This window comes from Vespa mandarinia, chromosome 22 (genome assembly GCF_050613455.1).
Source record: "Vespa mandarinia isolate Hongniang chromosome 22, ASM5061345v1, whole genome shotgun sequence".
Lineage (NCBI taxonomy): Eukaryota > Metazoa > Arthropoda > Insecta > Hymenoptera > Vespidae > Vespa > Vespa mandarinia.
The window spans coordinates 866973-881362 of record NC_140831.1 but is presented as its reverse complement, the minus strand read 5'-3'; the positions used below and the strand labels follow the sequence as shown (position 1 = coordinate 881362).

General features: G+C 37.0%; 1 protein-coding gene across 4 annotated transcripts in view; it reads right to left on the bottom strand.

Moving 5' to 3' along the window:
- Positions 1-13966, bottom strand: part of Fur2 (furin-like protease 2) — a 336605-nt gene extending 322639 nt beyond the window's left edge. For 2 of the 4 annotated variants that reach the window (XM_035868541.2, XM_035868540.2), the window contains exons 1-2: positions 12515-13966; positions 1795-2543 (exon numbers count right to left, since the gene is read on the bottom strand). In XM_035868541.2, coding sequence (XP_035724434.1) covers positions 1795-1980 — 186 coding nt within the window. In that variant the 5' untranslated portion in view covers positions 1981-2543; positions 12515-13966. The remainder of the gene's footprint in view (positions 1-1794; positions 2544-12514) is intronic. The other 2 variants (XM_035868539.2, XM_035868542.2) reach the window with 1 other exon arrangement.
- Positions 13967-14390: the final 424 nt, after the last annotated feature.

The following is a 14390-nucleotide window of genomic DNA, read 5'->3' as shown; positions in this document are numbered from 1 at the left end:
ACGAATTGATATAAACAAATGATACTCTCTACAAGGCATGGTGATACGAAGTAAAATAAAATAAATAGAAAAGAGAAAAAGAATATTAAACACAATAACTATAAAACAAATGAAGAAGAAACAAAAAAGAAAGAAAAAGAAAAAGAGAAGAAACGCATTAATCGAAAGTATACGAGCAAGACAGAGAACGTTTAACCTAATATAAAGATATATTAGATGTAGGACGTCAGATAAATCTGTGTGCGTTAGAATCGTTGCCGGCTGAACGACGACTCCCCTTATATTTTTCTTCATAATACTAAGTAATAATCTCGGAGACGATTACGTAATAACCAATTCATCTAAACCTTAACGCATCACTGCGCTACGATGAACGTTACTAAAAAAACGAAAGAAAAAAAGAACGACAATTAAGTTGGTATGTACTTCGTTAAAACTTCTATCTCTCTCTCTATATATGAGTGTATATATATATATATATATATATATATATATATACAAACACATGTACACGTGTTAAACTTCAATCATAAAAAAAAATATAAAAAAAAAATATATATATATATATAAAAAATAGAAAGAAAAAAAGAAAGATAAAAAATGCGTTCGAATTAACGAGTTTCAAGTGATAAGTTATATTCGTGAACACGTTTCGCGACGAAAGAAAGAGACTGATCCTATGGTAAAAACTATCTTGATTGCGCTATTTAACACCACGAGAAATCTTCCGGCGAAGAGAAAAAAGAAAGGAGGACCAAAAAAAAAAAATAAATAAAAAAGAAAGAAAGGAAGAAAATGAAGAAGGAAAGAAAGAGAGAGAGAGAGAGAGAGAGAGAAAACGACGGATAAAATATTACAGAGGGGCTGTTCTTGAAAGAAAGAAATGTAGCTAATTACTTTGAATATACTCCCGCGCAGCCGCCATTATAGTCTCTCTACAAGGAGCTACTACCTTGGCATGCACCACCGAGGCAACTCGATACATCATTTTAGACTCGGAACTATCATATGTTCCGGGAAATTACGTCGTTACTGCGAAACTTCCCAGATTCTCTGTTATGCCGAAAGAAAGCTGCAAAGGCAGAAGAAGCGCGGAAACGATGTTCAGAGAAGAACTTTAGTGCTATTCCTTACCACGAACAATCTCTATCGCACACCCATAATGTTAATTTACTGTCCACCATTAACGGATCGATAGCTCAGAAAAGCGTATAACGGTTTAATCTAAAACTCCAAGTTTTTATCCTTTCATGAAGGAACACTTTGCTGGATCAACGCGAACCAACGTTCGAAATAAATATATCTATACTAAAAATCGCTCGTTAAATGTGATAAAGTACTTACGATTTAATTTATTGAGATTCTATCGTCGATATACCTTTTTTACTTTATATTCATATATACATATATACATAATGTATATTTATAAATTACGTAACTAATATATCACCCTTTGAAACTATTTGATCGAAGAGAGAACATTCTGGCCTTGATTATTAAAAATAACTCAATGTTCGATTTAAACTAATCCCGGTACGCATTTTAATTCCCGACAATGTTTTAACATAATAAGAAGTCATTCATTGGCAGTAGAATAATCCCGTCGGCCTTCAAAGTCGTGGCCTTGTCTACGTACGTTTGTTCTCTTTAAAGGAAAATCGGTAGCAAGTTTCAGTGCTGAAAGAGAAATAGAGATTAAAAAAAAAAAAAAAAGAAAAACAAGAAAAAAAAGAAGAAGGAAAAAGAAGAAAAGAAAGAGAAAAGAAGGAAGGAAAAAAATGAAGAAAAACTAACCTGTCCGTGATTGTCGAAGCCGTGTTTCTCGGCGATCTCGGCTGCAGCTTCTACTCCTTCCGGTACATGGACCGCGAACTGATTCGAGTAGATGGGCACGGGCCGTGCACGAGGACGGGCTTCTGCTTCTGACTTTATCGGTGCACCGACCAGCAGGAAGCACACCAAGGTCACTCTGACGATCATCTCGTCGTCGTTACCGTCGACGAGCGAGGACTAACCGCGCGACACGCCGACGACAAGGACAATTACGAGCGTTACACGACTCGTCGACTAGTGGGAGAAAGAGAGAGAGAGAGAGACAGACAGACAGACAGACAGACAGAGAGACAGAGAGAGAGAGAGAGTGCGAGAGAGAGAGAACTCGATTTCCTCCCACTCCGTATCTATCTGTCTCTATCCCTATCTCTCTCTCTCTCTCCTTTACCACTCTATCTATCTCTGTCGCACCTCTTCGATTAATTTCTCCGTTAAATGCCAAGTAGTTTTCGACGCACGTACGATTATTATTGCGAGACGAAATTTTTATTTCTTTTTATTTTTATTATGCGACGACACCTCGACACCCCACTTTATTATTTTCTTTCTTCTTTTATCCTCTTCGTGGATTGAAATACGACGATAACGGCACGTAAAAGTCGAAGAACGATCCCGACGTATTTTTTGCGTATTAAGCGGACGAATTTGTTACTGGCGAGATTTGAATAACGTTGTTCCTCCTTGTAGTGGTGTTGGCTAGCTCCGCTTATCTGCAACACGAAACGAAGGAAAACCGCAGATTAGCGATGCGATCTGTTGGAAAACCACAGCATGGAGAAACCGCCAAGACAGGGTCGATCTTTGGATCAGTTTCTATAGCAATCTTCCTTCCGGTCGCTTAATTGTTTTGTTTTTTTTTTTTTTTTTTTTTTTTAATTTCCGTATTATCGAGGCAAAAAATATGGATCAAATCGTCTCTCTATTATTCTAATATTTCATTCTTATTTTGTTTACATATATTCTTTCGCATATTCGAACAATAAAAGAAACATCACGTATATACATATTTCGTTGTTCACTATGTGAAGACAAAAAAGGAAAAAAAAATAAAAACCAATAAAAAAAATTAATAAAAATACTCTCCCTATCAAACGTTCCTCTTGGCAAGCTTGACGGCTCGTATAAATTGAGTTTTTCGACGTGTCGTTTGCGTGCTATTCCCAAAAATAGAAACGTTACGGGTGAGTATTAGTTTCGTACAACTTTTTCGAGAACGTTCGACGATATTAATTTAGTGGAAAAAGTGACCGTAACCGATGACGGTGAATTCGTCGAGGGATGGAAGTTTTGTGATCGGGAGACTCAATCCAGGCTGTCGATAAAATTCCTTGAATTTGCCAAATGCTATTCTGTCCTATCGTAAACCATAAACGAATCTCGCTCATAGATAATTAATAACCATATACAATGCATCCACGATGCTTCAACTATTCAATATATACAATAGGAACGCGCGAGCAAACGTTTGCTAATGAAATGTGTTAACAATTATCGGAGGCCTGTGTTGATCGTTAAGATTAAATTTTCAAATGTCCATTCTCCCATCTCTATATCTCCTTTCTCTCTTTCTCTCTCTCTCTCTCTCACATAAGCCTCGATATACCGTTCAAGCTCAATCGCTAGCTCGTCACCAGTATTTCATAATATATTCTGTTCCCATTTTCTCTGTATTTACCAAACTGTTCTAGCGTAATTCGATGGCTTAGGCGTATGGTAATCTCTCTCATCTCATCATCAGTGATCTTCGATAGTTACAACGCTCGAAGGCTAATTAATAGCTTTCGATGTATAAATCATCGGTTTCGTGGTCGATGATCAGGCCATATAAATGTGTGTGTATATATATATATATATATATGTATATATATATGTGAAAACAAACGATAAGCTCGCTAGTTTAGAGATCGTGGCAAAGCGCAGCGGCTTAACGCACTCGTACTTTCGACGATCGGGGCATCTGGGGTAAACAGAAGCAAAGTTTAGTCGGAGGGAACCAGCCAGATAGATACATAGATCGATAGATAGATAGATAGAGAGATAGAGAAAGAGAGAGAGAGAGGGAAAGAGAGGAAGGAGGGCTTAATGCACTCATCGAAACTCGGGGAAAGCTTCAAACGAGACGTACAAACGTATGTTGTATATATGTATACAGTTTACGAACGTAAGCTCGAGATGATCCAGTTTCGATCGAGTGCGACTACATACGAGATGCAATACGTATTCCTCAAAGTTTCACGATTTGCGTGGATTCGTGTCGGAGATAAAGAGGCAGCTAAATTAACGCGCAGATGTCATTGACGATAATGAATTACATTGGGATAGTAACCGAGAGCAAATTCAAGAACAAATATCGCCTTCCTCTCGAAACCCATGATATATATATATATATATATATATATATATATATATATATATATTAAAATTGAATTAATTTTCATGTAAATATTTTATTTGAATTTTTTTAATTACATGCCAAACGGAATAATATTAAATAAGTTCGAACATGTCGAGAGCTCTTACCATTGATGGTTCATCATTGTCGTTCGATGAGCATGAGGATAAAGCATATCGATTCCACTAATAGAACATTCCAATCAATTCTATAAACGCTCACCATCATTTTTCAATACGTTTTTATCGATTAATACGTATTGAAAATACGTAGATCGACTTTCATTGGTAACGATTTATCGTTATTTCTCATGAAAAGTTATTACACATTGAATCCCACGTAAATAAAGAGACCATCGAGTTAGTTTTGAAACTTTACGAAACACCATTGTTAATTTTCTTTGTAACATATAATGATCGCATGATTAAAAATATTCGTGAAAATTCGATATTAACATGATCATTTTAATACTATTGAGAAAATAATTGGACGAATCTTGTTTATTGTTTATTTATCATAGTAAAAAGAATAATTTTGTTAACTACGTTGGGAAGTAGATCTCTACCAAACAATATTCGATCTGATGCGATAAATTTTAACGGCATATAGTGATCCCCGAGTGAAAGGAGGTCAATGGCTGGAGCAAAACAGGCAAAAGGCCGGTCGAGGCGAGTACGTAGATATGTACGTATGTATATATGTACATATATGTACGTATGTATGTATGTATGTATGTATGTATGTATGTATGTACGTCGACGAGTACCTATCTCGAATTGGTCGAAACTTTCTCGCGAAATCGGCGTAACGCAAAGCACTGTACGATTGTACGCGCCCGTAACAAACTCGACAAATTTGAAAACTCAATTGTAAAAGCGAACACCGAAAATGTGTTCGATCTCAACAAATTTTTTTCCATTCCGTTACGTAATCGAACACGAACATAAATCGGAGGCTAGATGAAAGGTAGAAGTCAATATAATTATCTAAGTATATGTCTTTGATACACCATAAATATACTCACGATATACGTAAATATATATATATATATATATATATATATATATATATGTACATATGTATGTATATTCGAAGTAAATGTATAAGCATCGAAGTCACGACTATAAATTGATATTTTGAAAGAAAGAGAAAAAAGCAAACTAAATCTTTTCAGGACCGAGGATTCCCTCCAAGGATTTCGTTAGCGTATATTTTAAGAGAGAAGGGGAAGTAGTAGAGAAGAAGAAGAGAAACGATTTGAGACGTTGAAGTCAAGCGAACGTCATCGTTTGACTTCAAACGTTGGAAACGAAATATTAGATTCCAGATATCACGCTTAAAGTATTGAAATCCGAAACCTCTAAGGAATCGAGAATTTCCGCGCGTGTATCAACGAATGTCGTTTACGTTGCACTAGTTGGAGATAAGCGAGTATGTGAAAGAGGTTCTAACAAGTTGATAAATCGTTCGCCGGCTCATTAATTAAATTGACGTAACGATAAAATAAATACTTTCTATCGTCTCTAAATATTCCCAGTATGTCAAGGATACAACCTCCAAAAGAAATATAATCGAATTTTTTATATAAGGAAAAGAAACAAGAAAGGAAAAAAAAGAAGAAGAAGAAATCAAATATTCTTTCATTCGATTTTTATCTAGGGAAAGAATAATGAACCATTAAATATCATTATCAATCGATAAGCTCAACGCTCGATCGTTTTTACTTATTGCAAGGGAAAAAGTTGAAAAAGTCCAAGCTACTTAATTAAACGGTTTTGAGTGGCTTACTCGAGTAGTTATTAAGTTCGATGATCAAGAGCATCAAAGAAAGGGAGAGCATACGATACGGAGAAAGAACGAGAGAGAGAGAGAGAGAGAGAGAGAGAGAGAGAGAGAGAAACAGAGACAGAGAAAATAAGAGAAGGAGAAGCAGAGAGGGATTAAGCTGGCGTAAGCGCTACACAGCATTATTCAATAGACACTCTTTCTGCTAATAGACTAGTATCTTACACTTGATATTGATGACGTCAAGATGGCTAGAGGTTATTTTTAGTTAGGCGTTATGCGAATCACTAGTAATTTCGTAGCTGTCGTATTAGGAAACGCGAGATAGAGATAAAAAGAGAGAGAGAGAGAGAGAGAGAGAAGATGATAAAAAGGAATTGCACAGTGTTTCCATGTGCAAAAAGTTTGAGTAACCGTCCTCGACTCTGAATTGTGCGAATTTCCGTTTTAATGTATAAAACATTAACAAGAGAGTGAGAGTGAGAGTGTGTGAGAGAGAGAGAGGGGGGGGAGAGAGAGAGAGAGAGTGAGTGAATAAACTCTTGTCGTACCTCACGAAACGAAACGAGTAGTATATAGTCGAGTAAAACGCTATCTACCATTTACAGTGACACGTGGACCATGAGAATTTCTGTCACGTGCCATCCAACTCGCAATAACCATACGGTCGGTCGGTCGGTCGGGCGGACAGACGGGCGCACCTACCGAAATTATGAAACCTCCAGGCGACGACGGCGCGTCGACGAAATTAGCATAACAAATTCGAGACCATTAGATGATTCGTAAAGAAATTTTTAGGATTACCCCAGGCCATAATATTATAACGAGTAAATAAAAAGGGAAAAGGAGAAAGAGAAAAAGAGGTTTTAATAGATTATCACATAGATATTAAACTCGTTTGACTATCGAAAGGGAAATCATCAATGAGATAGCGTTAACACTTGGTAAAAGTGGAAAGCTTTTGCTTTACTTTCCACTTACCTTCAGTTAACCATTTCGTTTTCCCCTCGACGCTCGGCTATTAACTAATTAATTATAACGCATATCGCGGCTATTATTCCGACAAAGTTTTCCTAATTAAGATTATTAATTAAAGAAGAGCAGAGGAAAATCTCTGGAATCTTTTGTAATCGGCTTTTTGTCTAGGTCCGAGCACGGGATTGCCATTCTCGATGGCCAATTAGCACGCGTGATTACGGGAAGCCAGTGAAAATCCACGAAAAAGAGATACTTTTGCGTCGTCGTTTTCCTCTTTTCTCCTGGTATCTACTGCGAGGTAATCCCTTTGTGATCCTGACTGGACTCAACCTTTTTTTCTTTTTTTTTTTTCTTTTCTTTTCTTTTCTTTTAATATCCATTGCTAAAAAATTAAAAAATAATAATAAAAAAGAAACCGATATAACATATCTATCATCGGTAAAATTCGTAATTTATTATTAAAATGAGCACATCGATAAGAAAGATTCTAGAGCATGATAAGCATGGTCAAGTTTCTTCGTTGCGATTTTTACTGAACAATGTCCTTTGCCTGAAACATCATTTTGCAAAATTTCACATCTCTACTCCCACTTTTAAGGAAAATATGAGGATTTAAAAAGTTTATCATTTTTTTTTCTTTGCTACTGCTTAAAATATAAATATACAAATAGCCTTTCTAACCTTCTTCAAAATCCCTTAAAACTTTTTAAGCCACGCCCATTCTAAACACCATATACCACGCCCCCTCAAAACACCATATACCGCACCTCCTCCAAATCCTATAGGTCACTCTACTTCCAAACATTATAAGCGCCCACTTCAACCCCCATATCTTCAGCTCTCTCCAATTTCTATATATACCCTACAGCTCCCTACATCCCCATATACCATGCCCTCTCTAAATCACATAGGTCGTGCCCTCTCCAAAATACCTTCTCTAAACACCTTAGAACACGCCCCCTTCAATTTAATTATCTTAAATAGTAATCGATAAAAAAATGACAAAGTTTCAGACTTTTATTCCTCCGCTATATTAAACTAGAGATTTAAAATTTGTGAGAATGATATTTTGAACGAGGTACATTGCTTGGTAAGTAATAATAAAAAAAATATTGAGTCACTTGAATATCTTTACTTTTCTAAAGTCTCATCATCGTGAATTGATTTGAATGTTTCTACTTCAAGGATATTCAATGTAAATTGAAAAGCATTAACATCGCGTGTGACTAACGAGTTACCGAAGGAAATAGGATATGCATGCACGATATTCGCAGGTTTTCGACTGCCAAACATTCGACTTCGATATCTCTGTAGTCAAGCGTAATTTCGACCGATAGATTATTACCCCAGCGAATATATCAAACTAGGGAAGCGTGATAGACAAAATAGGAAGAGGAGTTGAATGAGTAGAACGAGCTAGACCGAGTTTCGTAACGTTTGGTTACTACGGCCGATTTAACATAGAAATTTCGTACGATGTTATATACTATTCTAAAAGAGATTTCTTTATGAATAAGTTAACTATTAACGACGCACTCTCCCGTAATGCAATCTACGTCTACATACGTATGCATAATCTATAATGTATGTATACCCTCTTACAATATGCATTACTCATACGTTTCAACGGAATCAAGGAAAACGTGCGCGTACATAGAGTAGAAAAAGAATTCACTCGTCTCGTCAGCAATTAAGAAATCTTTAATCTTTCTCACGTTTCTTTTTTATTTATTTTTCTTTTATATATATATATATATATATATATATAATTATTTATTTATTTATTTTATTCTATTGCGAAACAGATTGTCGAGATTACTAAACGAAATAAAAAAACCCTTAAAACGAAGAACCTCGTTTCATACTTTTTTCTTTTTCTTCTTCTCTCTTTCTCCCCTTTTTTTTTATTATCTATAAAGACGAACTATACTAAAGAGAGTGACTCGACAAAAAAGAAATATATATATATATAGGGATCTAGTATCTTCGAACAATCGACTTTTAATATTGGCCCTTCTAGTTCGCCATAGCTGAGTATTCCGTTGGGCGAAAATTCGCTTCTACGAAAGTTTTCTGGGAGGAGAGGGAGGGGCGTGAGAGAGGAAGAAAGGAAAAAGAAAAGAGAACGAAACGAAGAAAAGTTAGGAGCACTTTAACGATATATAAAATCACTTCTCGTCCTAGTCTGAAAAAGTTTTTCAAGAGGACGCTCGAACGCACGTGCCAGTCGAGTTTTCGTCGTCATCGTCGCTGTCGTCGTCGTCGTCGTCGTCGTCGTCGTCGTCGTCGTCGTCGTAGTTTGCGACAGGCGAAACGAATTAATGATTCCATAGTAGCCGTGAAGACGACAACGAACGAGTAAATAAATATCCCGGGATCTGGTACGTAAGAAAAAGGTATTTAATTGCGTTAATGAATATTCATGATAGGTAGGAACCAACGTGCCCGTATATTCCTCGACAGCAACGAGGATAAACGATCGAACCAATTTAAGTAACACTTTCATTCTGATACACAAACAAACTGCGAACATTTGCTTTAATATATAATATCGTTTCTTCCTCTTTAATTACTATTGAAATTCTATACATCATATTATAATATCCATATATTGTTTCGTTAATATCATATTACTGATCATTTGGAAATTAAACATTTCACTCTTATATATTTTATACATTTCGTATTTTTTGATTGTTCTTGTAATAAACATATATATTACTATATAATTATCATATTGCAGAAATGTACCATACACCGATATATTATTAGTATAATACAGATATATAATATACATATAATACATACATATATATATATATATATATATATATCGGATAAAATATTATCAGTGAAAGCTATGAGAGTTTCGAAGCGCAAACGACATCGATTTATTTTTTCGGCACATTCTTGGGTGAACCAAAAATAAATAAAAAAAAATAAAAAAAAAAAAGGGAGATCTGCTCTCGAGTTTTGGCAAAGATCGATGGTACGTGAGGCAGCTGTGAAAAATAAAAAAGAGAGAGAGAGAGAAAGGGTAAAAAAAGAAAAAAATAACCAAAATAAACGAAAGAAATTCAAATGGATGAGGTGGATAGTAATTTCGCAAAAAATCACGTATGAATTATCTAATTTGTCAATAGTGGGATGAACGACGGGTAACATCTTGAATGTGTGAAAACACGCGAATCTGAAAACCTGAAGTCGTATTTAATTCGACCATAAAAAAGTCTTTATATGTGTTTTTTCATTTTGTCCTTGCACTTTCCGCGCATGTGGAACATGCTTTTACTTTATTTCTTTTGTGCATTTTACTTTTTTTCTTTTTAAATTAAAAACAAATAGAAATCCGTCCTTAGTTAGAGTTAGCTCTTCGCAACAAACAACGAAGCGTGAAATAGAAATAGAGAGAAATAGAGAGAGAGAGAGAGAGAGAGAGAGAGAGAGAGAGAGAGAGAGAGAGAGAGAGAGAGAGAGAGAGAGAGAGAGACTCAACAAAGACTGGTAGGAATTAGATATAACACGTTAGAACGTGAGAGGCTAAATCGAGAAATTCCTTTACGTTCCTGTAAAGCGTAATTACGTATATCAAGAGTCACGTTGCTGAGAGTAGGGATAAAAAGGTGGGAGGAACGGAGGAGGGAGGAGAGAGAGAGATCAAGAAAAAGAGAGAGAGATGGAGTATGTAAGGTGTAAGCATTACTTTAATCTCCGTACGAATTTCGTAGGAATGAAAAAAAAGATGAGAAAGAAAGAGACGAAGAAATAGAGAAATAGCAAAGAAAGATAAAGATAGACACAGAGAGAGGGGGGGAGGGGAAGGGAAGAATATGAATTGTATAAGAAAATAACGTCGCACATTACTGCTATATAGAGTTTAATGGCGTGTCATGACAATTTGCAAATTACTCCATTCTCTATTCTTAATTACTTTAATAGATATCATTGATATAGAAGAAATAAGAGGTTTGAAACCTGCATTCGTCTATATCGAAGATCGAATGCATCTATTATTTACGCGTGTCTGTAACAGACAGACTTGTTGCATCCAACTTGTTCATCCTTGTATATACATTGTATGTACATATGTATATATGTAGATACATATGTACATATATACATACCTCCTCCTTCTCATCCCCCTCTCCCTCTCTCTCTTTACTCCTCCATCTATTCGCTGAGTCCCATCTGTTTCTCTCTCGCGCACGTAAACGCGTGACTGCTCTTGAAAGAGTTCAATCGTCGTCTGGGCACTCACGCGCGTCACATTTTTCCTGATCGTTCATTAACCTTCTCCACGTTCTATCTCCTATCACGAACTTGATGTCGGACATTGATAACAATCTCTAGCCGCGAGATGAAATTTAGGGGACGAAGGGAAAAAACTTTCTCCACCCACCTCACTCCTTTTGCGAGAACGAAAAAACGACAAAAGAATACAAAAAAAATTAAAAATTAAAGGGAAAAAAAAAGAAAAAAAGAAAGAAAAAGAGATCGAAATTTTGGACGAAGGGAACTTCTCAAATATTCGCGCCTCGTCGATCAACGAATCCAATTGACCAATCAAACTTTTTTCGTGGCGTTTATCGCAAGACCAAATAAAAGAGAGATCGCCGTTTTAAATTTCGCGCCTCGTCGATGTACCCAATGGACCGATCGAAAATTTTGTTTAGTTTTCTTCTTTTTTTTTTTTTTTTTTTTTTTTTTTTTTTTTTTTTTTTTTTTTTTTCTTTGCTTTTTTTGCCACATTTATTGCGAGATCAGATAAAGAGATCGCCATTTTAAATTTCCCATTCTCGTCGATCCACCCAATGGAACCAATCGAACATTTTTTTTCGCGACATTTATTGCGAAACGATATTAAGGAATCGCAAATTTTAAACGCGGAAATATCCATCGTGGATTATTACTCACGAATGGCAAAAAAAAAAAAGAAAAAAAAACAAATGAAAAAAGGAACGAGCGAGGACTCTCTATTGACCTTTCGTTTAAGAGTGAAATTCGCGATAATCGATTCTAATCGTACGTAAGTACGTTTAATCGACTTTGTCATTTCTTTCTCATTTTCATACGAGTCACGCTTCTATTCCCCTTTCCCCTCGCTCATCACCCAACTAACGTGTCTAAATGAGGAAAATTACAAAAAAAAAACTGCACGAAAAATACAAAACAATCGTATGCATCTGAATGTACATACGTAACATACATACGTAAATGTATTTTGTATGCGTTGTCAATCGTATGTATAAAAAGAGAAAGTCATTGAATCGAATTATTTAACTGATCGTATGAGAATAAATATAAATTTATGATATTGGTATGTATATATATATATATATATATATATATATATATATGTATATATATATATATAAAGAAAAAAAAATTATGTTCAATTAGAAACGGAAGTAGAAAAAAGTTGGTTGAACGCAACGTGGAAGGAACGAAAGCGGAGAACCGAGAAAAATGAGGTTAGGTTCCTGTCTCGAAAGAACGAAAAAGAAAGCAAAAAAGAGATCGTCTTACCTGTTTAGTCGTGCATGCGTAGTGTCGTATCCCACGGCGAATCCCACGTCGTTCGAGAAAGATTTTTGCGGAAAGATATACCGGTAAAAAGAGAGAGGGAGAGAGACTATAAAAACGACGGCGAAGGATGACGACGATGACGACTGATGACTCTGACGATGACGACCACGATAAATACGATGGAAGCCGGAACGAAGAGAGTAGGCGGTCAAAATAAACGCGCGTGTACGGTGTGCGTGTGTGTGTGTGTGTGTGTGTATATATATATATATGTAAGAGAAAAAGAGAGAGAGAGATAGAATATATGTGTATATGTGTGCGCCTGTGCGTTTTTGCGTGTTATAGCGCGCGCGCGCGATTCGAGAGATCCTATCCCTCGGCGTTGTTTCTCCGTGGCATGTTTGTCGTGTCACTACACGACGTTTCTTGTATCACACGACGTATCGTTGTTTCTCTTCTATGTTTTCTTCTTTCGGCCAAAGGGAACTCTCTTCAGACGGATGTCGACATGTGTACGTCCTCCCTCTCTCCGTATGTCCGTCCGTCTGTCCTTTCCTATTTCTTTTTTCTCACTCGAAACTCACTCTCTTTCCTTCTCGAAAACGTGACACGGTGCGTTGTTCGCACTCACCGGATTAGAGAGAACCGAGTGTCAAAACGGAGAGGGGAAAAGAAAAAAAAAAGATTTAACGAGGACACGCGAGAACGAGAGAAAGAGAGAGAGAGAAAGAGAGAGAGAGCCAGACACACACGACGCAGGGAAGCAGGACTCTACCGAAGACACCGACCACCGCAGGCCAAGTGTAGCACCGCACTGACTGACTGCTTCTCGCACCGTTCACCAAGGCGATAAACAAACTCGCCTCCTCTCCTTCGCTCCCTCGTACCCCACTCCACCATCTCGCGTGCTCCCGTCGCCACCGACTCTCCTCCTTCTTTTTCTCCCCACCACTAACTTCGACATCGCAACTACCACCACCACGCTGTATCTCTCTCTCTCCCCCACCAGCCCGTTTCTACTCTTCGTACTTGCACCGTTGCTTGCTTACGCGCGAGCGCGCGCGCGCACCCGCCCGGCGCTACCGTCTCCCACCACACTCGATTTCTCACTCTCTCTTTCTCTCTCTCTCTCACTCTATCTTTATCTCTCTTTTGCCGATAGTACCTTGTCACTTCAACGCCACCACCGACCAAACGCGACCCACGCTTATCACCGATGGCTGTCGATCTTTTGCAATTTTTCACGTATTTCGACAACGTCCTTCGATGCGAGGTTAACGCTCGTACTCGCGATACGTCCCAGAGGAAATGTCACTCGCGACAAGCCGATTAACAGTTCCGTATTATTCGCGGCTTCGACATCGTCGTACCAACGAACTACGAACGTCATGTTTTGAGCCGTTGACGCTTTCCGTTCACCCCGCCGACTTGCCGTCGACAACGCCATCCCGCGGACGCTTCGTACGATTCTCCCGACATCTGTTGTAATTTCCTTCGATCATCTTCTTCCTTCGATACTTCGTAATGACCATACTAACGGAGTCGTGCCTGAAAAGTTTTTAAATAGTTTGATTGTTTCTTCATCACTATAGTATTTTATTTTATTTCATGTTTGAATTTAACGTAGCAGTACATTCCGATCGAAAACAATGATTAAACTCACAATATCGTCGGATCACACAATATCGATAGTAGATTCGGATGGATTTTTTGTAAAAAAAACAATAGAATTTTTGCATATGATACCATATTTCTAAAAATGATTAAAATAATAATATTCAAAATATATTCGATTCAAATCTCAGAGTATGATAAATAATTATCGACGGCTGTTTTTAAAGTACTCTGTTATACGTAAGTGAAACATAGTTGCTAT